This window comes from Pelodiscus sinensis, chromosome 6, assembly GCF_052426305.1.
Source record: "Pelodiscus sinensis isolate ZL-2025 chromosome 6, ASM5242630v1, whole genome shotgun sequence".
NCBI lineage: Eukaryota > Metazoa > Chordata > Testudines > Trionychidae > Pelodiscus > Pelodiscus sinensis.
Genome location: NC_143057.1, coordinates 109,711,042 through 109,738,602, shown reverse-complemented (window position 1 = coordinate 109,738,602; position 27,561 = coordinate 109,711,042). Strand labels below are relative to the sequence as shown.

At 44.1% G+C, this 27,561-nt stretch overlaps 1 protein-coding gene across 4 annotated transcripts in view; it reads right to left on the bottom strand.

Annotated features, from left to right (window-relative positions):
- The window catches only part of PDZD2 (PDZ domain containing 2), a 307,796-nt gene that overhangs the window by 218,465 nt on the left and 61,770 nt on the right, over nucleotides 1–27,561 (bottom strand). For 3 of the 4 annotated variants that reach the window (XM_075932594.2, XM_075932596.2, XM_075932597.2), the window contains exons 2-3: nucleotides 24,830–24,881; nucleotides 2,289–3,143 (exon numbers count right to left, since the gene is read on the bottom strand). In XM_075932594.2, the coding sequence (XP_075788709.2) occupies nucleotides 2,289–2,767 (479 nt within the window). In that variant the 5' untranslated portion in view covers nucleotides 2,768–3,143; nucleotides 24,830–24,881. The remainder of the gene's footprint in view (nucleotides 1–2,288; nucleotides 3,144–24,829; nucleotides 24,882–27,561) is intronic. The other variant, XM_075932595.2, reaches the window with a different exon arrangement.

The following is a 27,561-nucleotide window of genomic DNA, read 5'->3' as shown; positions in this document are numbered from 1 at the left end:
AAGCTGGGCAGGTAGGAGAAAACTTCACGCGCTATCTCCACCTCCTAGCAAATCCCCATGCTCCCATTGGCCAGTTTCCGGCTAATAGGAGCTGAGAAATTTTGCTGAAGACAGGAGCAGTGGATGAAGCCTCCTCACTCCCTCTTCTTTCCCTGTGCTGGAGCAGAGCCAGGTGGAGCCAGGGAGTCTGCAGAGCTGCTGATAGGGAGCCGCCTAGGTAAGCACCTCTGGCACCCCACCCTTTCTCTCCCCCCAACTACCTGCCTCAGACCACCTTCCAAACCCTCTGTATCCTGTCTCCCCACCTCCTCCAGGTCACAACGCCCTCCCAGACACTGCACCCCCTCCTGCCGCACTGCCCCAGGCCAGAATCCTTTCCTGCACACATACCCCTCCCTGACCCTGCACCCCATTCTCCTGCCCCACGTCACCACCCAAACCCTCAGCACCCTCTTTTCCCCCTTCTCCCAGCTCCCAGCTCCCTCCCAAACCCTGCACCCACTCCTACACCCCACCCCCAAGCCAGAATCCCCTCCTGCACCCATACCCCCTCCTGCACCCTGCACCCCAAGCTCCTGCCCCAGATTATAACCCCCTCCTTCACCCAATCACCCTCTCAGACCCCACACTCCCTCCCACACCCCAGTCCTCTATCCGAAGCTTCCTTCTACACCCCACCCACTGTCCCAGACCCCATGCCCCCTCAACAGAAGTGCGATCCTTAACCACTTACCAAATCTTGGAGAGGCCCCCCATTAAAAATTATTGTCCACCCCTGGCCTAGAGTCTGATCTGGGTTAGGTTGTTGGGAGCCATGGTGAAAAGCAGGGGTTGTTGGAAGTCACAGGCCCTGTCTAGGTGAAGTCACAGAAGCAGTGTGGTAGAGGCCTGACATAGCAGAGGGAAATTCCCAGGGACTGTTTAAAGCAGTGAGGGGCAACCTAAGCTAGTGAGCGGGCGCATGAGCAGCTCGCCTTCATCTCAGCGGGCTGCAAGATTGTCTTCCAGGATAGGGAAGTTTTGGTAATTGCACTGGTGTACCTAGAACTTGTGGGTTGTCACAACTGAACCATAGCAGCAGCGCTCTGACTGCATGCAGAGGGCATGCACAGCTCTCACAGTCAATGCAGTGCAATCAGCACGCTCCTCACTTCATGTGCCCTTCCTTTAGTAATACTGCTAGGAAAAAAACATGCAGACAAAAATCAGTAGAATCTGGCAACCCTGTCCAGGGGCCACATTTAGACCCTCCCCTCAATGGGCTGCAGATTGCCCACTACTGGTTTAAAGGTCAGGACATAGCCCTAGCCCTGTCAATCCACACCACTTGCTCAAGTTCAGAAATTTGCAGCAGAGCCAGAAGTTACCAGGCTGGGAGATTCCCCAAAAGTGTACACAAGACCCATGGAAAGGAGGACTTTCATCACCTAATGGTAGCGCAAGACACTCAGAACTTTGCAGGATCATACCCTCAACTCCCTAAGGCTGGTACCGTGTCTTCTTGATTGCTTACAAAAAACCCATGCTTTTAATAACACTGTGTAAATAAACCATTTCCAACCGGTGTGGATGCTTTCCTCCCCAGTGAAGTATGGGAAAATTTCTGTGAAAGTTTTTCCTCTCTCCAACCAGCTTCAGTGATGTTATTGATGACAAGTCTATGCGTCTGCCCCCTCCCCTGACTTGGGATTTCACTTACTGGGCTGGATACTTCATTAGTGTAAACCGACACATCCTCACTGAGCTAAATGAAGCTGTGCACATGCATACAAGCGGAGGCTCTTTTGTTTTGCAGGTGACTTGTTTGACCTGAGCGTTACATTCTAAACCATACACGGCAGGAGAGAATCCTTTTCCTAGAGGGAGAGATTTTGTGCCCTTCTAAAGAAAAATTAGTTTTGCACTGCACCTGTACTTCCCCATCGTAAGCAGAGACTGTTCCTCATCCCTTACCCCCACTCCAGCCACAAATAACAGAAAGAATGAGCTATTCTGATGCCCTGGGGAGACCATCTGCAGCCTCAAACTGGAGTTCACCAGGGGGTTTAAAGCTATCAGCTTGGTGGAACTGACAACTCCCAATTCCCCCCATGACATTAATTTTTCCCTCTGTTTTTGAATTTTTAAGGGGTGTGGGGGACACACTCAGAGGCTGGGCCTGTGAAAGGAGTCTCCAATACAAAGTTTGAAAATCACAGCTCTAGCAGATCAATATTAAAAGGCCATCCACTGCATTATACAGAATTCCCAGTGCACTGCAGATCTACAGCCACCGTTTTGTTCCTTACCTTGCCCCGCTAACATCCACTCCAACCATTAATTGTCCATTCAGGGAAAGAATCTCATCCCTCAGTCGTACTTTCCCACATCTCCCTGCTGGACTGCTTTTCTTTAAGTCCGTTACCCAGATACAGCCAACATCAAGCACTGGGCCTTTGTGCCCTTTCCTCTTTTTCCCTCCTCTCCGTTTCTCTCCATAGTCTCCAAAAGCAGGGATGTTCCCAAAACTTAAGCCAAAAGCTTCATTTGTGTCCATCTCCTTGGTAAGGTAGAGCGTGCAGATTTCCATGTCTAACATGCTGGGACCACTATGCTGCAGTTCGCTGTCATCCATGGAAAAATTCAGCTGTATGTACTCTCTCAGCTTCTCAATGGCCGACTGACACAGCCTCTGCTCTGGCCCTTCCACTTCCTCCCTCAAGCTGATTTGTAGCCACTGATCCAGGAGGGGGAGGAAGAGCATAGCGTTCTCTTGAGTGATGGGCATTGTGGGCACCCAAGGATCCCATCATGTGAAGGATGGCTTCCCGGGTTCACTACACAGAGCTTGACTGAGACTCCTTTCAGAATCCCGACACCCATCAGCCTGCCCCCCAGCCATGTTCAGAGAGCGACAGCACACATGGGGAATGAGCAGCTCTGTTGAACGATTCAGTCTGGCAAAGGATAACAGGACGCTTTTATGAAAACACTGAAACAATTGCTGTGGATGGCTCGGCAAGAGGAGGAAGGAAGTGTCAATGAATTCTGGATGGGCGACTTTTACAGCTGGCCAGCTACAAATTACACTGGAATCCAATGAGAATTCGTTCCACAAGGAATGTTGTCGGTTCATCACCATAGCCACTCAACACCTGCTTGGCCTGTAAGATAAAAACAGAAACATTACGATCCTGGGTATCCTTACAGCCAAAATGCTGCTCAGCTGCTACGCTCATTAGATAGAAAAGAAACATTGCCTAATATGTGTGTGTTTCACAGTCTATTTTGTTCCCCCTTTTAATTTTTAGTTACTCGGTTATGCCATTCTGCTGACTAAGAGCGCAGGGTGTGCAGTTCCCTCCACAAGCACCATTTTTATTATTCTCTTATCTGCCACTTGGAGGCACCACTTATCCTTCTCAGGAAGTGAATGAAAGGTCACCCTTACAACCGGACCTGCCAATGGAGATCATGGCCCTATAAACAACAGGATAACCTGTCTCAGAACAAAATACTAATACAGAAACTCAGAGGCAGTCATAAAAGCAGAGAACTTCTGCAAAATGATTTGTAGCCACTGCAAACAAACAGCTTCCATAAATGTCAACGGGGCGCTGTTCAGAGTCAGAGCTAGAGAACTGCCAGGCCCTTAGAATCCATCACCAATTCAACCCGAGATAGTGAGTAATGTTAGGGTTGTGATTTATCAACCTCTCTGCACCTCACTTGATCGGTCTATAAAATAGGTACGTCATACTTGTTTATCCCACTTCCCAGGTTATTGTAAGATACAATAAATGAGCACAAATTATCCCTATAATCCTGCGGACCCCCAAGTAACAATAAGTGCAAAACACTCATCATATATGATCTCCTCCAACAAGCTTTTCAAGGAGTGCCAATGCCTCTCAGAGACCAGTGTGAAGTGAGTAATTACAGTAACCGACACAAATAAAGCAGACATACAATGGTGTGACAGAGTGGCCTGTCCCCTAAAATTCTGGTTGAGTCACTAAGAATGCTTCTGTGGGCAGTTGCTACATGCCTGCTTATTCTGGCCTGTGGTTTAAACCCAGGAACCAGATCTAACTAAACACATGCAGTTTGATAGGGACTTTTTTTGCACTTAAAAAAAAAAGCACAAAGTAAATTAGCTCAACTTCAGAAGTTGTACTATTAGTGTTTCACCCCATACATAGGCACTGGGGAAAAGCCACACTTCAGACATTGTACACAACATGGTATAAATTAGACTCTCATTTATATGTATGAGAGGAGAATAATACAACAATATTCCTTTAGGTGACCTGAGGCTTAGACTTCATCACAAAAGCCCCATTGTATTTCTGAATATCCTCATTACACACATACCTCTGTTTCTTTTTCTGACAAATTGAGTTTTCCCTTCCATGGATGCCCTTTTTGAAAAGAACTATGCGAGGAGCTCTTAAACCCCACTTCCTTGTGTGTGGAAAGAGAAATAATCAAAGTCATAAAAATGTGATTTTAAAAAGTTGATTTATGCCTGTGATGCCCTCAGCTAAAATGTTTAGGGTTTATATCCCTGACACATCAAAGCCCAGCCTCAAAAAGAAAACAAAAAAGTATGCACACTGTTATTCCTTTCTACTCCCCCAGTTGGGTCAGAGTAGAATGGCTTTAGGTGACATCTTTTTTTTTTTCCAGCTATTTGTGATTTCTCCTAAAAATGAAAATAAAACAAAATACCATCTTCCTACGGGAGAGTGACTGAATGCTAGACAGGCATTCATTTATTGATTTTTTTTTCATTCAAAATGAGTTTTCATTCCTTTTCTTAATTTCTGGTTGGCATCTAACAGCAACCACATGACACTGAGAACAAAATCAATCAATCTCAACAATAGTGTCTGGCTCTCAGAGGTTTTGCCAATACTACTCCTGCGGGAGTTCAGCACAGGAGTAATTCATAGGGTGGGGGGTGTCACCCCAGGAAAGGTTTTACTGAAGACATCACTGACTCTCAGATTAGGTCTCAGCAGGAGTAATAAATCTAGAGCAGAGGAGACATGCACTGACACTAAAAGCTTCTGTTTAACCACAAAAGTGAGATATAGCTGAGATCTTTAAGTCATCAAGGTCCCAGTTCAATGAAACTGATGCAAAACTTTCCACTAACACTGGATCAAGTTCCTAATGCAGGGGTGGGCATTACCAGGCCCCGGGATGGATCCAGTCTGCCAAGGTCCCCACGCTGCCTTATTTACCTGCTTCTCCACAGGTATGGGAGAGCACAGCTCCCGCTGGCTGTGGGTCACCTTTCCCACCCAATGGGATCTGCACTCAGACTCTGTGCTTGCGAGTGGGGAAGCATTGCCTCTCAGAGGTGCCCAGGAGTGTGTGAATTTCCCAGGCTACTGGGTGGGAGCTCGAGCCAGTTCTGTGAGAGATGGACCCCTAGATATTGAACCCGGCTCTGGTTGCTGCCGGGCCTACCTGGCAGAAGGGCTACATAGGTATTACCAGAATTCGAATCTGGTCCCAGGTGTGCAAAGCTTTCCCATACGTGAGTACAGGCAGTCCCCGGGTTACGTACAAGATAGGGACTGTAGGTTTGTTCTTAAGTTGAATCTGTATGTAAGTCGGAACTGGCGTCCAGATGCAGCCGCTGCTGAAACTGATCAGAAGCTGATTCCAGGAAGCCGGGGGCAGAGCAACTCTGCCTCAGGCTTCCTGTACTCAGCCGCTGGTCAGTTTCAGCAGCGGCTGACTTGGGGACGCCTGGGGCAGAGCAGCTGGGGTGCTGCTGGGTTGCTCCAGTAGCGCCGAGGAGCAGCGCTACTGGAGCAACCCAGCAGCACCCCAGCTGCTCTGCCCCAGGCGTCCTGATTCAGCCGCTGCTGAAACTGACCAGCAGACCAGGGAGACAGGGAGCAAAGCCTCAGAGGACGCCCACAGCGGGACATCCGCGGTGCGCCTGGGCTGTCCCACTGCGGGCGTCCTCCGCGGCTTTGCTCCACGTCTCCCTGGTCTGACAAGCAGACCAGGGAGACGGGGAGCAGCTTTTCTCGCCCCGGAGGACTGGGGCGGCGGGACCGTGGCTCATCTGGGCGTCCCGCCACTCCCGTCCTCCGGGGTGAGAAAAGCCCCATTCGTAACTGCGGATCCGACATAAGTCGGATCCGCGTAACTCGGGGACTGCCTGTAACAGCTATTGTGTGTGTGTGTGTGTGTGCGCGCGCGCGCGCACGCAGGCACACACTTGCATACAGTACCAAGTTTTTACTTTTAGAAGGAAACAAACTATATTTAAGCACTTAAACAAGAATGTGGAGCACCAACAGCTCTCGCTGATCAACTAGCCATTATAAAAATGTAATAAATATTTGCAGATCCTGAGGCGATATAGATAATGCTATATTCCACATTTTCAAGCTATTATCAAAAAGTATTTCTGAAGAAGAAGAGTGCTATGTTGCTAACTTGAGCAGAGCTAGTGTCAGTATGTCTACACTGTGGCTGGGAATATGCTTCCCAGGGTAGGCAGACATACTGACACTAGCTCTGCTCAAGTTAGTGTGCGAAAAGTAGCCATGAAGTCAGAGGTAGCCTATGAAACAGCAAGGGCCATCCCTAGATGGATCCTGCCATGAGGGCAGGGGACTGGACTCGATGACTTCTCAAGGTCCCTTCCAGTCCTAGCATTCTATGATTCTATGATTGAGGGCCTGGGGCAACCTCTCCAGTGCAGGGATCATGAGCACTGGGGAAACACCCTCTGCCATGCACCACCCTCCCCTGCCCTGCCCACTTCATCCTGCCTCATCCTTTCCCCCCAATCCCTACCCCTGCTCCACCGCCTTGCACGAAGCCTCCTCCCCTGAGCAGCATGAACCAGGGGATTATCAGGGGACCTGGGAATGGGGTGGCAGCAGGAACCAGCCCCCCCCCCCACACACACACACCAAGGTGGCAGGAGTCAGAACAACCTGGCAGCCTGCTCCACTCCAACCCACCGCCCTCTCCCGCTTGCTGCATACTGCTGCACTGTGATGGTGGGAAGTGGAGTGCCATGGGGGAGGGGTCGGAGGAGTGAGTGGGAGGGGCAACCCCTACTGCTGCTCTGTGTCAGGCTCCCCAGGTAATCCCCCAAGCCGCCCTGAGCCTTGTAGGTCCAGTCCACAGGACAGTTGAGGCAGTCATTGTGGGACACCCCAAGGCTCAAACTAGCTGTCTGAGTATGTCCCCAGGAGGTCCAGGCAGATCTGTATTCAAGCAGCTAGTCCCAGCTGCCGCCCATACTACGCTGCTATTTTTAGTGCAGTAGCTCGAGCAGAGCTAGCAATCTGCCTGTCTGCCTTGGGAAGCATACAGTCAGCTGCAACATGGACATTCCCTAATCCTCTTTGGGAACTTGCTGTATACAGTAGTTCTTCCTCAACGGGACATTTAAAAATATATAAATATTATGAAGCTTTTGCACATCTGCAAGTGCTTTTAAATGTTTCCACTTCTCTCAAAACCTTCCTGTGGGAAAAACCTCGGACAATAGTTAATCATAAAACAAGAAAAACCACTGCAAGTAGCATGTGAAATTGGATCCATATTGGTTCAGAAGGTAAGAAATCCAGAATTACTGACCAAAGGACATGAAGTCGTAATGCTTACATTCCAGACTTTGAGAAAATGCTCTTATGTTTGTAAAATGAATTTATGATACATACCAAGAAAAGGAAAACTTGCAGATTCAGCGCTGTAAACTGAACATGTTTGGAAGCCTGCCTGATGTAATTTTATAGCATTATTGGAAGGATCACAAAGAAAAACAAGCTGTATTCTATGATCACTAAACTCTGGAATCATTAAGTCTAAGAAAATTATTGCCAGATGTAACAAGTTAGATTTTCACATAAATATTTCCAAAATCTATTGAATTAATCACCTCCAATCTTGTCTGATCATCGCATAGCTAAAAGTAATTTATTAGTAATCTACTGCAATTGTTCAAATGCAACTGTATCAAGCAGGAATTCTGAAAGACAATAGTATGAAGCAGATTTTATCTTAGTTTATAATCTCATTTCTCTCAACGCTTGCTTATTAGTCAGTTTATCTCTGATCTATTTTCCTTTAAGGTCAAATTGCATTTCCCTCTTGAGGATTTTCATGCTTTAAACCACATCATTATTTTAGTTTCCACTGAACGTTCTTGAGAATAAGCCCACATTATAGCTCTATGCAAATTTTATGCCACACAGTAGGCTCTCACTCATTCCTATTGATGTCTGGGGAAGGTGGTGGAAACGACTCAGCTTTGTGAAATAGGACCCAGTGCTGCAAGTGTTCCCACACAGACAGCATCCTCCATGCAGCCTTGCTGACCACAATGGAACTCTATGGGGATACAATCATCCATTAGTTTGGAGCCAGTTGCGGGACTGGGACCTTAGTGAGTATGTGAGTTAAGACAATAGATCAAATCCTCAGCAGGTGTAAATCCTTATAGCTATAGTGAAGTCAAAGGAACTGACAATTAACATCGGATGACTATTTAGTTCTTGTTGTATCTTATATTACTTTGTAGTAGGGATGTCTACGTGTAGAAAACGACACGATTAACCGATAATCTGTATCGGAGGCAGTAAGGGAGGGGAGGTGGTGCCCAGGGGCAGGCGGTGCCCAGGGGCAGGCGGCTTTTAAACTGACTTCCCATAAACACTGGAGTTACCTCCCCCGACACACACCTCTGCGCTGCTGCCTCTGATGGAGAAGCAGCAGCCCGGGGGTTGAAGGGAACAGGCAGGAGCTGATACATGCAGGGAGCCAGCTTTTAAGCTCCTAAGACCTGCCTGCCCCCCACTTGCAACCTCCTACAGAGGCAGTGGGGGGACAGAGGCAGGAGCCACCTCTCCCTCCCTCCCCCCGCTGCTGCCTCTGAAGGGCCCAAGCCCCTGCAGACTGAGGCTGCTGCCACACCACGCTGCTGCCTTTATCAGCAGGCAGGGCAGCAGGCGGGAGCCAGTCTGAGTTGGGAGCTGGCTTTTAAACTGGGTCCCCCTGTGGACTGGCTCCTGTCTGCCACTGCACTGCTGCCTCTGATGGAGCGGCAGCAGTGCGGGGTGGCAGGGGTCTCCCTGGGAGAGGGACTGGAGCGCACTGGCTGCCGGCCCTGACCCCAGGGACTATTGAATAGTCATGTAACTGCTAAAATTTGATGCTGTTACATGACTTTTGAATTACATGCTAACTAACATCCCTACATTGTAGTGGTAAACTCATCATTTATCTAATCTGGTCTCTTGAGCAACATTGTTCATGGTATCTCATCAGTAACTCCTGCATCAAGCCTGCAACTTGTGGTGGATCTAAACAAAGGAATTCACTTAAAAATAAAGGTGATACAGGAAATTTTATAAACATAATGAAAGACTTAGAAAAATACACAACTTCACTGCAGTTCTGTGCTATTGAACCTGGGAAAGGCAGCATGGAAAAAAATCTTTTGGAGGCTGCAATTTATAAGGGTGCAGTTTAATGGGGTTCTGCTGCATTTCTGTTTGCTACAGTGGTCTGAATAAGACCTTTACCCCTTTCCTTTTAGAGGTATACATTTCAGTGGGGTGGGAGTTAACACAATTAATTTAGGTGTCTGAATAAGGGATGTTGTGAATTCACAGCACAATGATAAAAAGACTCAGAAAACAGAGAAAGTTTTAATTCCGTATTTGCTTGCATCTAAATAAAATGTAAACCCCATTATGAGCACGCAGTGGAAATGAATGACACCCCTCTGGAGACAAAATACCAACTGATACTACAGAATTGTCTTTGGGTGTCTCAAGAATTAACAAACAAAATAAAACAAAAAATTTCCTCCTCTGCTCTCTTTCTGTTTGTTAAGACTAAATTAATTTTTATTGTTTGAACATCTGTACAACCTAAGGCTCATCAGGAACACTTACGTGACAACAGAAAATTCCTTGCCTGACAATTCTGGTGAACCCAGGGCAATGTACACTCCTACCAGTTCCTGTTTTCTCAAGCTAAAAAACTTTGTGGTTTCTTCTGGAGTTTGAAAAAATAAAGGATGGTTCTCACATTCCAGCCATAGCTGGGTGAGTTATAATATCATATCCTTCAGTCCAATCCCTCTAAACAGCTTTTTTTGGCTGATGCAACATCTGTATGTGGCCTAAATAACATAGAAGCGAGTTTAGCTTGTTGGAATGTTAGCTTCCTCTTCCTTCTAGCAACATTTAATATTCATTCCAGAATTGCTGGGCTTTGCAGGTGACAACTAAAGTACCTGGTACTATTGCAGTTCAGGATTCTTATCTACAGGACGTCTGCTTGTGACAGCGAAGACTTCATAATCATCTTGTCCCCTAAAACTTGCCCAAAACTTTTGGGAGATTGCTGGACCGTGTGTTTCTGGAACTCCTCTTATTATCAGGTGTCACATGGAGATTTATTTTCTATTTCATCAGTCATGTTGGACAGCCACATACTATTTCACTCAGAACTTTTTTATAGCCTGAGGCCATAGTTTCTACTAGAGATGGCGAGGCAATCCTTCTACTCTCATAGTAGTTTCTATGATTCCTTCAATACAAATATTTGTGAATTAAACCCAACATCTTTGAAAGAGGATTTCAAATGATCTGGAGAAAGGGGTAAGCAGTGAGGTGGTAAAGTTTGTGGATGATACCAAACTGTTTAGGATAGTCAAGACAGAAGCAGACTGAGGGACTCCAAAAAGATCTCACCAAACTGAGTGATTGGGCAACAAAATGGCAAATGAAATTTAATGTGGATAAGTGTAAAGTAATGTAACCCCAACTATACGTACAGTATAATGAGAGCTAGTTTGGTTATGACCAGAGCTTGCCGAACTACCGCGAGCCCCACTCACCAGCCGCACTATCCGGCGATCTGCGCATGCACAGATCGCCAGAACCCAGCTCTTCCGGGTTACAATCTACTCGCCACGGTCGACTAAATTGTATAATTTGTCGAGCCCTGGCTATGACAAATCAGGAAAGAGATCTTGGAGTTATCATAGATAGTTCTCTGAAAACTTCCACACAGTGTGCTGCGGCGGTCAAAAAGGCAAATATGATGCTAGGAATTATTAAGAAAGGGATAGAAAATAAGACCCAGAATATCTTACTGCCCCTGTATAAAACGATGGTATGCCCACATTTTGAATACTGTGTACAGATGTGGTCTTCTCACCTCAAAAAAGATATTTTGGCCTTGGAAAGGGTTCAGAAAAGGGCTACTAAAATGGTTGGGGGTTTGGAAAGGGTCCCATGAAGAGAAGTTAAAATGACTGGGACTTTTCAGTTTAGAAAAGAGGAGACTGAGGGAGGATATGATAGAGATATATAAAATCATGAGTGTTGTGGAGAGGGCCGATAAAGAAAAGTTATTTATTAGTTCCCATAACAGAAGAACTAGAGGACACCAAATAAAATTATTGGGTAGCAGATTTAAAACTAATAAAAGAAAGTTCTTCACACAGCGTGTAGTCAACCTGTGGAACTCCTTGCCAGAGGAGGCTGTGAGGGCTGGAACTATAACCAAGTTTAAAGAGAAGCTAGATAATTTCATGGAGGTTAGCTCCATAAAAGGCGATTAGCCAGGGGATAGAAATGGTGTCCCTGGCCTCTGTTTGCCAGAGGCTGGAGAAGGATGGCAGGAGACAAATCGCTTGATCATTGTCTTCGGTCCACCCTCTCCGGGGCACCTGGTGATGGCCACTGTCGGCAGACAGGCTACTGGGCTAGATGGACCTTTGGTCTGACCCAGTACGGCCATTCTTATGTTCTTATGTAGGATTGTTATTTTTAAAAGGTCTATTAATCCTGACTCAGTATTCTTTCCATTCATGCTGTGCACACAATCCCATCTTCCCCAGTATCCCTCAGCATTAAGTATGGCCTTTGATAATTTGAAATATTCATGTCCATGAGTTGTGGTCTTACTAGAGTGCATATGTATGTACCTCTGTTCCTAGTATTGAGCTTTCAGGCATGTTGTGTGAGTTTCTTCATTTCTGTATTTGGCATATACAAAGTATATGATATATTAAACATGTCATGTACCTCCTGCCTATAGTTCATGGGGAAAGAAATTATGAAAGAGGTACAAAAATCATTTCTTCACGTAGAGAATTTCGTAGCCCACTGAAAAATGTACGTATACACAGGGGAGCAGATGTGGGCGCAGGCCATAATCTTTCTCACCTGATCAAGTTAAAAAGAATGAAGGGCAAAGGAAATTGTACATTGATAGTGCACAATTAAAAGATCTAAAATGCAAGAAGCACTTTTCAGTTTGAACTGACAGACAAGTTCAGTGTTCCAATGATGTCAACTGAAGAAAATAAAATCGTCAATACTCTGTGGGAAAAATTACGGAGGGTGCTGCTTCGGAAGTGCAAAGACAATCCCAATAACTAAATCTAAAAGATAAAAATGAATTAGCGATGCTATTTGGGCAGCAGTGAGGCTTCAACAGCTGCAGTGGTACCAAGAATTCCAGTACTATGGAGGAAGACTGAAGGGTGTTCCCTGGTAGTGATGGGCATTATTGCAGCACAATCACCTGTCCTGGATCTCACTGCTCCCATGAGCTCATAGCCTCCTCCGTCCCAAACTTGTGGAGATGAAATTCTCTGGCTCTCCAAGTCTGAGGCAGATCGAACAATGGCCAACACTCGCTTTCCCTGTCCCTGGTCTGCATCCCCAGCTGCAGGAGCTCCCTACCCCTAGCCGCTGGCCTTGCTCTGGCTGCCGACCCACTGGCTGGGCTCCCTGCCTTCAGGCCACTGGCTCTGCAGGCTCCCTGCTGCCACACCAACTGAGCTCCCAGCCACTGGCAGCCTCTGTGGCTGGGGTTCTCTGGTCCTGCAACATCATGGTCCTGCTGGACCACGGATGTTGCCTGGACCAGAGAGTTCCAGAACAACGAGGTTCAACTGGTATTACAAAACAGTTCGGGCTCTGGTGCATGGGACCATCACTCAAAGAAAAACGCTACATTATCTACCAACGTCAAGGGTCTAAGTCACTCCCTGCTCCCCTCTCCCTAAGCAAGGATCCTTCAGTGGAGAATGAAGCCCCTGGAGTTCAAGTGATGCTGTCAAAAAGCGTATGTCAGTTATGTTACTTAAGATTCACACAGAGGGAGGAGGGGAGCAAATACCCTCGAGCTCTGCAAACTGCAGAAAGAGCTGATCTTTCCGGGAGGGAAAGCTTGAGGACTTGGAAGAAAACAATGACAGTTCAGTAGCTCAGAACACCAGAGCATGACTCAAAGCTATTCTTTCCACCAAGTGCCAGGCAGTGTTCATACACCCATCCCTGCTTTGGGAGTCCCACGTTCTCTCTCTCTCTCTCTCTCTCTCGGCAGCTACTGTATGACAAGTAAACATGGATCTGATTAAAACCCTGAGCTCTGTCCAAACATACTATGACTGTACAAGGGGGGCAAGGAGAGATGTCATTTCTACAAGCCTAACAAAAGAATTGAAAAGGACACCAGTGACATATTGTGGAACTGAACCAACTGAACTAAGAGGAAAGTGGGTGGTGTCTTCTAGTACATCAAATCTAATCCTGGGTGACTGGACTAACGAAGCGATCTTTTCAAGGTTTACACACACGTAATATGTATTATGAAATGGCTTCAGGAAATACAGCAAAAACTTACTAGAGAAATGAAAGCACCAGAGAGAAAGATCACTCTAGTGCAGTCTTTTTTTTTGGTAGGGGGCACTGACCCACAGAAAAATCAGTTGGGGGGCTACACATAAGTGAGAAATAAACCAAACAACCTCACCTCACTGGCCTGAGCCCCAAGTGGGAAGAAAAAAAAACAACCAAACAAAAATTTGTAAAAATCCCACCTTTGTTGATCTGCCTTCCCCTGCCCAAAAAAGAAGAGAGATACACTCCAGCCCCACAGAGGGGTACAGAGGCTCAGGGCTTCCCCCACAGTGGAGTGAGCCAGCAATCTTACTCCAGCACCAAGCAATGGAAGGGACTGCAGAGGTTTGGAGACTGGGGCATAAGTATTGGCTCTCCCCACTGTGTAGAAAAGGCCAGGGCCCTGCTGGGGATCAAAATCAAAGTAAGCTGGGGGCCAGATCTGGCCCAGGGGCTGTAGGTTCCCCACCCTGCTCTGTCAGTTAAGGTGCTAGCCTGGGACTTAGGAGACCTAGATCCAGTTCCATGTTCTGCCGCAGCCTTCCTGTGTGACCCTGGGCAAGTCACTTAGCCTCAGTTGCCTAGTTGTAAAGTAGAGATTATACCACTTCCCTACTTCACAGAAGTTTTGCCAGGATAAATACACGAACATATTGTAAGGCAGATACTATGGTAATGGAGGCCGTGTAAGTATGGTGGAGACAGGACATGCTGCAAGGAGTGCTCCTGCATCGATACAGGAAGGGCAAGATCCCTTTAGGTCTTTTCTCAACTACAATTCTACTAACATCTGTAATCCTCCTATTTCTGGCTATTGACATGGGCACTTCCATTCCAGCTGATGGTACTGCTATTAGATGCATTACATTTGCCATCAGATTGCTTTACATTTTGGGTGACAATGTGAATGGTCCCTGACAGCTGGAACTACCCACCCCTTCCCCACAAAGTACTGAGAACGTGCTTGGGGTTTCAGCCCTGCAGGACACACCTACTGGGGCTTGGGGATTTGGCCTTGTAGGGAGGAGGGTCTCGCAGCTTCAGCTCCATGGGAGATGCCTGCCTTGACTCAGAACTTAGATACTTTTGCTGCTGCCTGTTCCCACGGAACTAAAGACCCCTCCCTGCAGCTCCCAGCTGTTTGCCACTGCCTGTCCATGCAGAGCTAACACCTGGGAGCTGTGGGAAAGAGGGGAAGTGTGCCTCCGGGTGCGTGATAAACTGTTTAGATACCTGAACCTTTAAATTGTGCCCACCCCCCACTCTTCCAGGCAGGAGTCCTCTCTAGCCCCACCACCCTTCCATCGTCAGTCTGGTAGGTGACAAATGGTGGGTGCGGAGAGCTGCAGGAATCACGGTAACTGCAAGAAAGTTACATTTTGGCCTCTATTGCCCTTTGTTTATGCAACTCCCACAATGCACTGTGTCCATCCAAACGGAAGGGAGAGCATGATGCATCACAGGAGATGCAGTGTACGTAAGAAGTTTGGCCCAAAGTGGATGGCAGGGACATGAGGTGTCCAAATTATAATTCCTATGAGGCCCTTGCAACCATAATCTGGGGTCAAACTCATCCAAAATAAAATGTTTTGCTTCACATTTTTCTGATATAATAAAGATTTTTAAAAATCCAACAAAAGTAAGAACTTTCTATGGGAAAAAAAAGGATTTTTAAAGTTATAACCTGGGGAGAGCTATTTGCACATTAAATGTTTAATATCCCAGTTAATTGGGGAAAAACCACCCTTGTGGGTTATGTCTGTGCTAACTCTCCCTCTCCATTCTACCATCCTGGTAGTCTACTCCCGCACTACAGAGTCTTCTGAGGACCCAGCTATTGCTCTGGGCCATGTCCATATTTCCTACCACATTGTGAACATCTATTTGTCCATTTACATTTGAAAACTCTTCATCTCACATTAAATATTAATTTCACCTCGAGACCTCACAAAAAATTAGGACACAAGAAAGGTTTTTAAAGCATTGAGAGAAAGATAAAAATAAAGCTGAGCATGCTTCCAAAGTATACATGCAGCCTTCAGAGACAAAGAAAAATCAGATTCTTGCTAGGGATTTTTTTTTGTCTATTTCCCTACAATTATCATTGCAGTGCCTGATTTCCCTGCAATTATCATTGCTTTCTTTTCCAGCGAGTCAAAAAATAACTAGAATGTTCTGTTTCAAGTATGTGTCCTAATTTTCAAGTGGCACATTTTTTCTAGCATATGAGCATCAACATCTGCATGTTCCCTCAAGTCTTGCACAGGTGAAAAAAAATCTCTTAAATATTTTAAAATATGTTATTTTATGCCTCAGCTGTTTGTGCTTCTTTCAAGAAGACATTTGTTCAATATGACATTTGGTGTGCATGTGCATGAGCATGGGTAAGACCACATGAGAAACAATCAAGTGAAAGAGAGTCTAGCACATCAGGAAATGGTAGACAAAAAAATTGTCACTATTTATCTAAGTGCTTATTCACAAATGCTAGAAGTCTAAATAATAAGATGGGTGACCTAGAGGGCCTCGTATTAAAGGAAGATAAAAGGCATCACAGAAACTTGGTGGAATGAAGACAATCAATGGGACATAGTCATACCAGGGTACAAAATATATCAAAGGGACCAAACAGATCTTACTGGTGGGGGAGTGGCACCATACATTAAAGGAAATGTAGAATCAAATGAAGTAAAAATCGTAAAAGAACTAAAATGTTCCATAGAATCTCTATGGGTAGTAATTCCATGCTCTAATAATAAGAATATAGCAGTAGAGATATATTATCAACCATCTGACCAGGATAGTGATGATGACTTTGAAATGCACAGGGAAATTAGAGAGGCTATACAAATAAAAAGAACCAATAATCAGGGCTCGACAAATATTGTAATCTACTCGCCCATGGCGAGTAGATTACACCCCAGAAGAGTCAACGCAGAGCGCAGAACCGCGCGGCTGGTGAGCAGGGCTCACTGCCACTTGGCGAGCCCTGCCAATAATAGTGGGGGATTTCAACTATCCCCATATTGACTGAGTACATGTCACCTAAGGACAGGATGCAGAGATAAAATTTGATACCCTTAAATGACTGTTTCTTGGAGTAGCTGGTTCTGGAACACACAAGGGGAGAGGAAATTCAATCCTAAGTGGAGCGCAGGATCTAGTCTAAGAGGTAAATATAACTGGACTGCTTGGAAATAGTGACCATAGTGTAATAAAATTAAACAACCCTGTGGTGGGAAAAACACCTCCAGAGCCCAACATTGAGGAATTTAATTTCAGAAAGGGGAACTACACAAAAATTGGGAGGTTAATTAAAGAGAAATTAAAAGGTACAGTGACAAAAGTAAAATCCCTGCAAGCTGCATGGAAACTTTTCAAAGACATCATAATAAGAGGCCCAACTTAAATGTATTCCCCAAATTTAAAAACACATGAAGAGAACCAAAAAAATGCTACCATAGCTTAACACCCAAGTAAAATAAGCAGTGAGAGATGAAAAGGCATCGTTTAAAAAGTGGAAGTTAAAATGTAGTGAGGAAAATAGAAAGGAGCATAAACTGTCAAATTAAGTGTAAAAATATAAGAAAAGCCAAAAAGGAATTTGAGGAACAGCTAGCCAAAAACTTAAAAAGTAATAGCAAAATGATTTTCAAGTACATCAGAAGCAGGAAGCCTGCTAAACAACCAGTGGGGCCTCTGAATGATCGAAATGCCAAAGAAGCACTCAAAGATTATAAGGTCCTTGCGGAGAAACTAAATGATTTCTTGGCTTCTGTCTTCACAGCTGAGGATATTAGGGAGATTTCCAAACCTGAGCTAATCTTTTTAGATGATGAATCTGAGGAATTGTCCCAGACTAAGGTGTCATTAGAGGAGGTTTTAGAACAAACTGATCAACTTAACAGTAACAAGTCACTGGGACCCAAGAGTTCTGAAAGAACTCAATTGTGGAACTATTAATTGTGGTTTGTAACCTACCCTTTAAATCAGCTTATGTACTTAATGACAGGAAGATAGTTAATGTGATGCTAATATTTAAAAAGGGCTCTAGAAGAGATCCTGGCAATTGCAGACTGATAAGTCTAATGTCCATACTGGATAAATTAGTTGAAACTATAGTAAAGAATAAAATTGTCAGACATAAATTAACATAATTTGTTGGAGAAAAGTCAACATGGTTTCAGTAAAGGGAAATAATGGCTTACTAATCTACTAGAAAGCATCTACACAACACCCTTAGCTCAAAATAAGCTAGGCAAATAAGCAAATTGGGTAGCTTAATTCAAGTGTATTTCAAAATAAGACAGAGAACACTGTATTGCCTCTATATAAATCCATGGTATACCCACATTTTGAATACTGCATACAGATGTGGTTGCCTCATCTCAAAAAGATATATTGGCATTGGAAAATGTTCAAAAAAGAGCAACAAACATGATTAGGGGTTTGGAACAGGTCCCATATGAAGAGAGATTAAAAAGACTTGGACTTTTCATCTTAGAAAAGTGGAGACTAAGGGAGGATACAATAGAGGTCTATAAAATCATGACTGGTGTGGAAAAAGTGAATAAGGAAAAGCTATTTACTTGTTTCCATAACATAAAAACTAGGGGATCATAGACTCAGACTTTAAGGTCAGAAGGGACCATTATGATCATCTAGTCTGACCCCCTGCACAATGCAAGCCACAGAATCTCACCCAACCTCTCCTAGATAATCCTCTCACCTATATCTCAGATACTGAAGTCCTCAAATGGTTAAGGACCCCAAGAGGCAGAGAATCCTCCAGCAAGTGATCTGTGCCCCATGCTACAGAGGAAGGCAAAAAACCTCCAGGGCTTCTGCAAATCTACCCTGGAGGAAAATTCCTTCCCGACCCCAAATATGGCGATCAGCTGAAACCTGAGCACGTGGGCAAGACTCACTAGCCAGACACCCAGGAAAAAGTTCTCTATAGTAACTCCTATCATCCCACTATTGACCTATTTACCACTGATAGTGAAAGGTCAGTTAGTTGCCAAGATCATGTTATCCCATCAAACCATCCCCTTCATAAACCCATAAAGCTTAATCTTGAAGCCAGATAGGTCTTTTGCCCCCACTACTTCCCTTGGAAGGCAGTTCCAGAACTTCACTCCTCTAATGGTTAGAAACCTTCATCTAATTTCGAGTCTAAACTTCCTAACAGCCAGTTTATATCCATTTGTTCTTGTGTCCACATTGGTATTAAGCTTAAATAATTCCTCTCCCTCCCTGGTATTTATCCTTCTAATATATTTAAAGAGAGCAATCATGTCTCCCCTCAGCCTTCTTTTGGTTAATGTAAACAAAGCTCCTTGAGTCTCCTTTCATAAGACAGGTTTTCCATTCCTCGGATCATCCTAGTGGCCCTTCTTTGTACCTGTTCCAGTTTGAATTCATCCTTCTTTCCTTCTTAAACATGGGAGACCAGAACTGTACATAGTATTCCAAATGAGGTCTCACCAATGCCTTGTATAACAGCACTAACACTTCCTTATTTCTACTGGAAATACCTCGCCTAATGCATCCCAAGACCATATTAGCCTTTTTCACGGCCATGGCACAATGGCGGCTCATAGTCATCCTGTGATCAACCAGGGCTCCAAGGTCCTTCTCTTTTTCCGTTACTTCCAACTGATGTGTCCCCAGCTTATATCTAAAATTCCTGTTATTAATCCCTAAATTCATAACCTTACACTTCTCACTATTAAATTTCATGCTATTGCTATCACTCCAATTTATAAGATCATCCAGCTCTTCCTGTATGATATCCTGATCCTTTTCTGAATTGGCAATACCTCCCAAATTTGTGTCATCCTCAAATTTTATTAGCACGCTACCACTTTTGGTGCCAAGGTCAGTAATAAAAAGATTAAATAAGATTGGTCCCAAAACTGATCCCTGAGGAACTCTGCTAGTAACCTCTCTCCAACCTGACAGTTCACCTTTCAGTATGACCCGCTGTAGTCTCCTCTTTAACCAGTTGCTTATCCACCTCTCAATTTTCATATTGATCCCCATCTTTTCCAATTTAACCAATAATTCCCCATGTGGTACTGTATCAAATACCTTACTGAAATCGAGGTAGATTAGATCCACTGCATTTCCTTTATCCACAGCATGGTTGGCCTGTGGAACTCCTTGCCCAAGGAGGTTGTGAAGACCAGGATTTTAACAGGGTTCAAGAAAGAAGTAGCTAAATTCATGGAGGTTAGGTCCATCAATGGCTATTAGCCAGGATGGGCAGGAATGGTGTCCCTAGCTTCTGTCAGAGGCTGGGAATCGGTGACAGGAGAGGGGTTACTTGATGATTCCCTGTTCTGTTCACTCCCTCTGGGGCATTTGGCATTGTCCACTGTCGGAAGACAGGATACTGTGATAAATGGACCTTTGGTCTGACCCAGTATGGCCATTCTTATGTTCTTAATGCCTAGTAGTTATGTGTTCACACACACGTTATAGGAATGCAAGTTCCCACATGTTTAAAATCTAAAGATATACATAAAAGAATTATGTTAATACGATTAAGGTTGAAAAGTCAAGTACTCAAAAGTTAAGAAATGCCAGAATTAATACTGCCTGTGCAATCTTAATTCAGTTTCCTTGTACATAATGCATTATGATATAGTCTTTATTTACATGATCATATACTATTTTTCCACAGAATGCTGATTTATGCAACATACAACATGGACAGTGCTCACTTAAGAAACTATTCAATATTTTGTTTTATCCTCATTGTTTATTGTGCGGCTCCAGGTGTTATCTGCTGCACACTATTCAAACCCTGCTCTGAAGAAGAGCTATTCATTTCCTCAGCACTCACAATTATCATCCGTGGTATCTGAGAACTTCACAAACATTAATGAATGCATTTTCATAACACCCTTGAGAGATGGAGGAAGTGGTGTTATCCCTCTGGTCATGATGGGAACTGAGACACAGGGTTCAGAAATTTCCACTAATTTTGGGGTGGAATTTGAGAGACACAAAGAACCTAGTTTTGTGAAGGACTCAAATTCTTAACTTCTACATACACATACATATGTAAACACACACAGCACTCACACACATATACAGTGTACTGACCACCTTAATTCTGGCATTTCCTAATTTCTGAGCGCTTGCCTTTGAAATATTAGTATTCTTTTAACATGGTATGTGTAGCAGATATTATGGTAGAGCGAGAGAGACAGACAGAAAGAGGGAGACATGCTACGTGATGGATGAATTTAGAGATTCTGAACACGAAAACATAATAGAATCCACTAGTCTCAGTTGCCACAGTATGAGCAGGCACTATACCAGGGGTGAGCAATAATTTTTTATGCGGGGCCACTCCAAGATTTTGAAAAGTGGTCAAGGGCAACACTCTTCCAAGATATTAATGGAGGAGGTGCAGGGTCTAGGATGGAAGTTGGGTGCAGAAGGGAATTTAGGATAAGGGATTAGAGTGCAGGAGGGGGAGTGAGGTCTGGGAGGGAGTTTGGGCGAAGGAGGCAGTTGTGACCTTGAGCAGGGAATTGGGGTGCAGGGACTAGGAGAGGTTATTGGTTCAGGAGGACAGAGAGTTTGGCTTATGTGGGGTAGGGAGACAGGAGTGTGAGGCAGTGGGTTGGGAGGAGAGAGGGGCTGGGGTATCAGAGGCAGGCTCTGGCTGGGAGACTTATCTGGGTGACTTCCGGCCAGCAGGTTCCTCATGCAGCTTCCCTGCCCTGCACCCAGGCTACAGGGGCCATGTACATTGGTGATTAAGAGCCTGAGGGGAAGTGGGAAAGGTGCTTCACACGCTGTCTGTTCTTCAAACAGGCAGCTCTCATTGGCCGATTTGCAGAAATGGGATTGTTCTGGGGACAGGAGCAACCCATGAAGCACCACTCCCCTTTCCCCTGAGCTCACAGCTAAGAAAGAGAAACGGCTGAAGCAGTTGATTTTCTGAGCAGGGTAAGAGGGGCGTAGGGCAAGCTTGGTAGAGCCAGTGGCTTGGTGGATTGGATCTGGCCCTTAGGTCATATTTTTCCCAGCCCACACTATACCAAGCTTCATCACTAGCCCATTCAAGAATCTCAATCCTGGTGGGCATCCACCCAATTAGTTCATTCTATGAGTGGATTACCACCCACGTGGAACTGTGGTGGTTTTTATTAGGGATTAGGATGAAATTTTAAAAATCCATTTTCATTGGCAACCCTGAAACTCAGGTAGACTAGCTATGGAGCAAAAGTAATTCATAACCCAATGCACAGAGGGTGCAACCAAGCATAGACAAGATGAGACAATGAACCCCCCTCTCGGCACTTGTGAAAACACTTTCATAAATATTCTTAACATGCCACGCACATCACCACTTACATCAGAGGGTTGCACAGAGGCACACAGAGAACATCCCTGAGGGTTCTGCCTCAATAGTTCTAGGCTGGGGAGAAGCAGAAGTGTGGAAAATGAGATCTTCCATGTGGCAAACACTTGGAACTGTGCCCAGCAACTTGAAACTTTACATTGAAAGCATTAAAGCTCAGCTCTTTATAATTTTGCACTTTAAAAGAGCAGGCAGAACTCCAAACAAGCAGCTTATTTCAACAGCAAGCTTCAAGCCAAGGACTGGAAACATGCCTTCAAAGTAATAACTAGGGAGGAATTCACTTTTATCAAGTGGACAATTCCCAGCTTCCCACCCACCCAGGTCACTGGATCTTTAGACCTCAGACCACCATAGCTATATTTAGATATTGTGCTCATACCACAAATACCAAAATCTATTACATCTCCCACCTAACTTCAGTGGGCAGCAGGAGCTCCTGATAAACATGAAAGTGACAGTTATTTTAATGTGAACAGCAATATGGCCCAGAGTGGCCCCTTGGACAGCACAGAGAATCAGAACCACATTGACAGTACAAACATTAACTTTCTTTTGCTCAGCTATTAACTTCTTAATTTAGCAAAAAGCTTAGCAATGTAATAAGTTAGGGGACTCAGCTTTTGATCTGCCAGGCTTAGAAGTGTTCTCATGGGCCAGTACCATGACTAGGGCACTTTTCCATGCCATTTTTCCAGACTTATGTTCAGAAGGAAAATTAAAATTGGGTCTCTGACTGGACCTGTTAGTTTCAGCCTTCACATCCTCCAAGAAGTCCTTAAGCAAGATACTTACTGTTAAGAAACTCAAAGATCTGGAAAAAAATCAAAGTGACTTCTTCCAGCCTTGGGGATCTGAATCTTATTCTGAGACAGCTGACCTCATTTTTGCTCATACCCACTTAACTTTTTAATGTCAACTATTCTTTGCGTGAACATGATTTTCTGTCATGGGTCAAGAAGTGGAAATTAGCTCTTCTGTTTTCTCCATTTTCAACCATTACATTTGCCTTCAAAACTAGGGCTGGCCTCCCAGTTAGATCAGAGTAAAATGCAATTATCCAGTATGTGTTATTTAAATGCTCATCTGAATCTGAACCCTTCTCATAGGCCCACAGATATGTCAGCAATAACAACAAAAACAGATTCACTTTGGGACTCATGAAAAACACATATGATGAACGACTCTACCTCAAATCACAACCCTACAATCTCCAAAGCTTCTTGTCTAATAAAAACTGTTATAGCTCTTTAATACATTCCTCAGTGTTTAAAAATAGCATTGCTCATTTCCTGCACCACTGAACACCACCTTGACTTCAAGTCAAATTATTCACAACTTCTACTACTCCAGCCCTAGGGGATAGGACTCCTGTGTTTTGGGGCTAAGTACTTCTCTGAACAGCTGTGAGGAGTGCTCTGAAGTGGGACAGAGCAACGAGTTCTTGACAGTAACAGATGTCTACATTAAGCCACCATTTTAATGTTTTCTACCATTTAGCACAAATTGATCTAGGATTTAACGAGCAAGGCAGATAGACGGTTTTGTTCTCAGAAATGTTTCTCTGAAGTAACTTATATCCACAGGGATAATTTGTGTCGGGAGTAACAATCCAACAGGAGTCCATTGAAGAGATTAATTTTATTACACATACAAGATGGAGTATGGAAGTTCTTGTTTATTCTCAAACACATGGAGGTTAGGTCCATCAGTGGCTATTAACCAGGATGGGTAGGAATGGTGCCCCTAGCCTCTGTCAGAGACTGGGAATGGGTAACTGGAGAGGGATTACTTGATGAATCCCTGTTCTCTTTGCTCCCTCTGGGGCATCTGGTATTGGCCACTGTCGGCAGACAGGATACTGGGCTAGATGGACCTTTGGTCTGACCCAGTATGGTCGTTCTTATGATTAATGTTTTACTGGGGCTATATCTGTAATATACGATGAGCACTTGCTTTGGAAGAAGTTCATCCAATACAGTGAGGTATGTGACATGTTAATTTTAGCTTTAGATTTGTATGCTCAAATTGTCTTTTTGATAGTTTGACATATTATGAGGATAGGGGAAATTTCTATGTTGTAAAAGCAATAAGGAAGTGACAGCCTCAGGCAACTTAGTCATAAAACTGACCTTTTACAGTGTGTCCGGACGTGTGTATTTTACTTACATAAGAAAGAGCAGGTATGAAAAAATACCCACAAAAAACCCTGCCTAAACTTGGAAACGAAAGCAGTTTTAAAATGTGGATGCAATAAGGTTACAAAGATTTTACTTTAAAATAATCCTACTTAGGAAATAGCTTCTTATTACTACAAGCATGTTAAACTTCTTAAGAAAACAACATGCTGTCTAACCTCCTACACCACCACTGATTTCATTTTATTATCTATTTTACACAATTTGGATTGCAGCCACAAAGTGGTTTAGCACTGCCTTTAGGAAACCTTTCCAAAATCATTATAATCCATAAACACCAACAATATATGTGTTTCTCTCATGCCAAGTAACAGATCTGATTTAATAGACTCCTAATTCAGTTAATAAAGAGTTGGATGGCAACATTTGCCAGTAAATTTTAACCCTTTTTCTATGTGTCATGTTACTTCCCTATCCCCACCATTAACTATACATAGTTAATAAATTACTTTGTGTTTAAAATTACTGTATTTTCCATGTATGAACACTAGTTATCAGATGTGCTAATAAACAGTGCTCACACATCCATAGAATGGGATTACATGCATATGTATGGAGGCCAGCTAGCATCTTACCAGCATAACAGCAGTCAATGCAAGCACAGATGCAGGTCAACAGATGCATGTCCTGCACAGAAGAAAAGACAGCATTAAAAGCTGACAAGCCCCAGTAACTGACTACACATCAGAACCAATGGAGAAGACCCTCCATATTAAGACAGATATAACTGCAGCTATAAGTCTAACAGGTAACAATGTACATTTTTGCTGCAACTTTAAGAGTCAAATCAAAGTGCCACTAAATGCCAGTGACAGAAGAAGAGCTTTGTGTAAACTCGAAAGCTTGTCTCTGTCACCAAAAGAATAGAGCACCTCACTCACCTGGGTCTCATTACTATTCCGGGACCAACACAACTACAACAACACTGCACAGTGTCTCTTTCTGTCAGTTAACACAAGAATTAAGGGTCATCAAATGAAATTAACAGGTAGTAGGTTTAAAACAAACAAAAGGAAGCATTTCTTTGCACAGCACACACTCAAGCTGTGGAACTCCTTGCCAGAGGAGGTTGCGAAGTCCAAGACTATAAGAGGATTTTAAAAAGAGCTAGGTAAATTCATGAAGGATAGGTCCATCAACGGCTATTAGCCGGGATGGGCAGGGAAGGTGTTTCTGGCCGCTGTTGGTCAGAAGCTGGGAATGGGTAACAGGGGATAGATCACTTGACCCTGTTCTGTTCATTCCCCCTGGGGCATCTGGCATTAGCCACTCTCAGAAGACAGGATACTGGGCCAAGAAAGGGGTTCTTCTGCAGAACCAGTTCAACAATTCTATGTGCACCAATACCTGACAGTCAGAAGTAGAGACAAAAGTCAAATATTCCTGCTTACAGACACACAGGCCTCTACAAAGTGAGCTGAAGGTACTTGAAGCACCTTTAGCTGTAACAGCACTAGGGCTCAATATACATGTGCCGGCTTGACATTCCATTCATTAGCCAGCAGTGATGACAGATACCTGTGCTAGAATGTTGCCACAGAACATTATAAGTTTTTAAGCAAAGTACTGTTTCTCACAAGCAGGGCCAGCATGTGTGACATGATGCCCCTAACTGGCCAGTCAAAGGTTAACACGTCACACACTGGCCACAAACCTAACACTAATTAGGGATCTATAACTGGGCTATATATTTCTGATGCTGTGCTAGACAGTGGCTGTGTCTTTTATGACTCCAATTCTGAATCTGACCACCTCTGGATGTACTGCTGTGTGCACGCAGAGCCCTGCATGAAGTTTAGCAGTATGCCTGTGCATTGTGCTGCAGATTCCCTCAGCAGGGCATGCTGCATGTTGCAAGAGCTGGGCCTCAGACAGTAGGTGCTCATTTGTGCAGTAAGCTCAGAAAACCAGGAGGGGAGGAAACATCAACAATACTTAAAGGGCATTAGTGCATCTGTTCCTTTTAGAATAAATGTTGGTCACAGAAAGGTCATCATGCCCATCAATGACATTTTTGCCCATGCAATATGTTGCAATATACCCCTAAGGCTCTGACATCCAAGATGCTGCAGCGTGAGATATTCAATACAGGTACAGAAGAATCCTTGTGTCTTTGCTACTGCATGGAAACCATTTTTTAAAAATCCTCTTTCACTCTCATTTTAGAATCATCTTTCAATTCCAGTTTGAATTCCCCTCAGGGCTAGGCAGAAGCACTCCTTCCCCTGCAAATTGTGTTAAGAAATTTTCATCTAAAAATCTTTCACAGCAGTTTAAAATCAGCATTTCACCATAATGCTCACTGAACATGCCTGCAACTTAAGAGCAATGACCCAGATAACTTATTATTTTATGGCTTCTTAGTTTGTCTTTTAGCTATCATTACGCATTTCCATCCATGGTCCTCCATATTTCCAGCCTCCTCCATTTATAATGCCTGCTTTAATATCTGGAAATATTTTGTCCTCCAGTTTGAGAAGGCTTTTGAACATTTCCTTTGCTATGTATTCAATGGAGCAGAAGTCAACATGGTTACCTATAATTTATAGCACTTCCTCATGCGTGCACTCCACTATCCACAAATCCATCAGGAATATGCAGAGTTTTGAAAGAAGGATTTGTTTTCTGGTTGTTTATTGCACAGTGTCTGAGAGGAAGAGAGGGAAATCAGATCTGTTGTATTGCTTTTTTTAAAACCCCCGAACAGCAAAATGGAATAAAAAATAGTAGGAATTGGCCTGAGAGGCACATCATTTGGAAGCAGACTTTAAAGGCTCAGAGGTTTTTGGACTGAGGTATCTATTTAGAATCTGTTAAATGCTTTTAAGATTACACTGGAGGAGATAAGACTGCAGGATATGTAACCCACACACCTGCTGGATGTGGTATGCTGCCCCCTCTGAGACCGCTTACAGAGAGAATAAATCTGTTCTATATCCCAGCTGAGTGTTCGTTGGCTTTTAGCTCATGCAGTAGAGGCTTATTCATTGAGCTCCAGAGGTCCCTGGTTTCATTCTGACTGTTGGTGTTACACCTATAGAATTGTAATGGATCCAGATAAGATTAAAGCCACATGACTATATAAGATGGCAAAATGTTCTAAGAGTACGTCTACACTATAAACGTTTTGTTGGAAAATTGGTTGTTTTTCTGACAAAACTTGAGGGACGTCCACGCTGCAATTGCGTTCTTCCGCAAGAAAAATCAAAAGAACAGAGGTTTTTTTCTGGCATTGGTAATCCTCATTCTACAAGGAAGAAGGATTTTTGCGAGAGAGTTCCTACACAAAAAGGTGTGTGGGGACGGG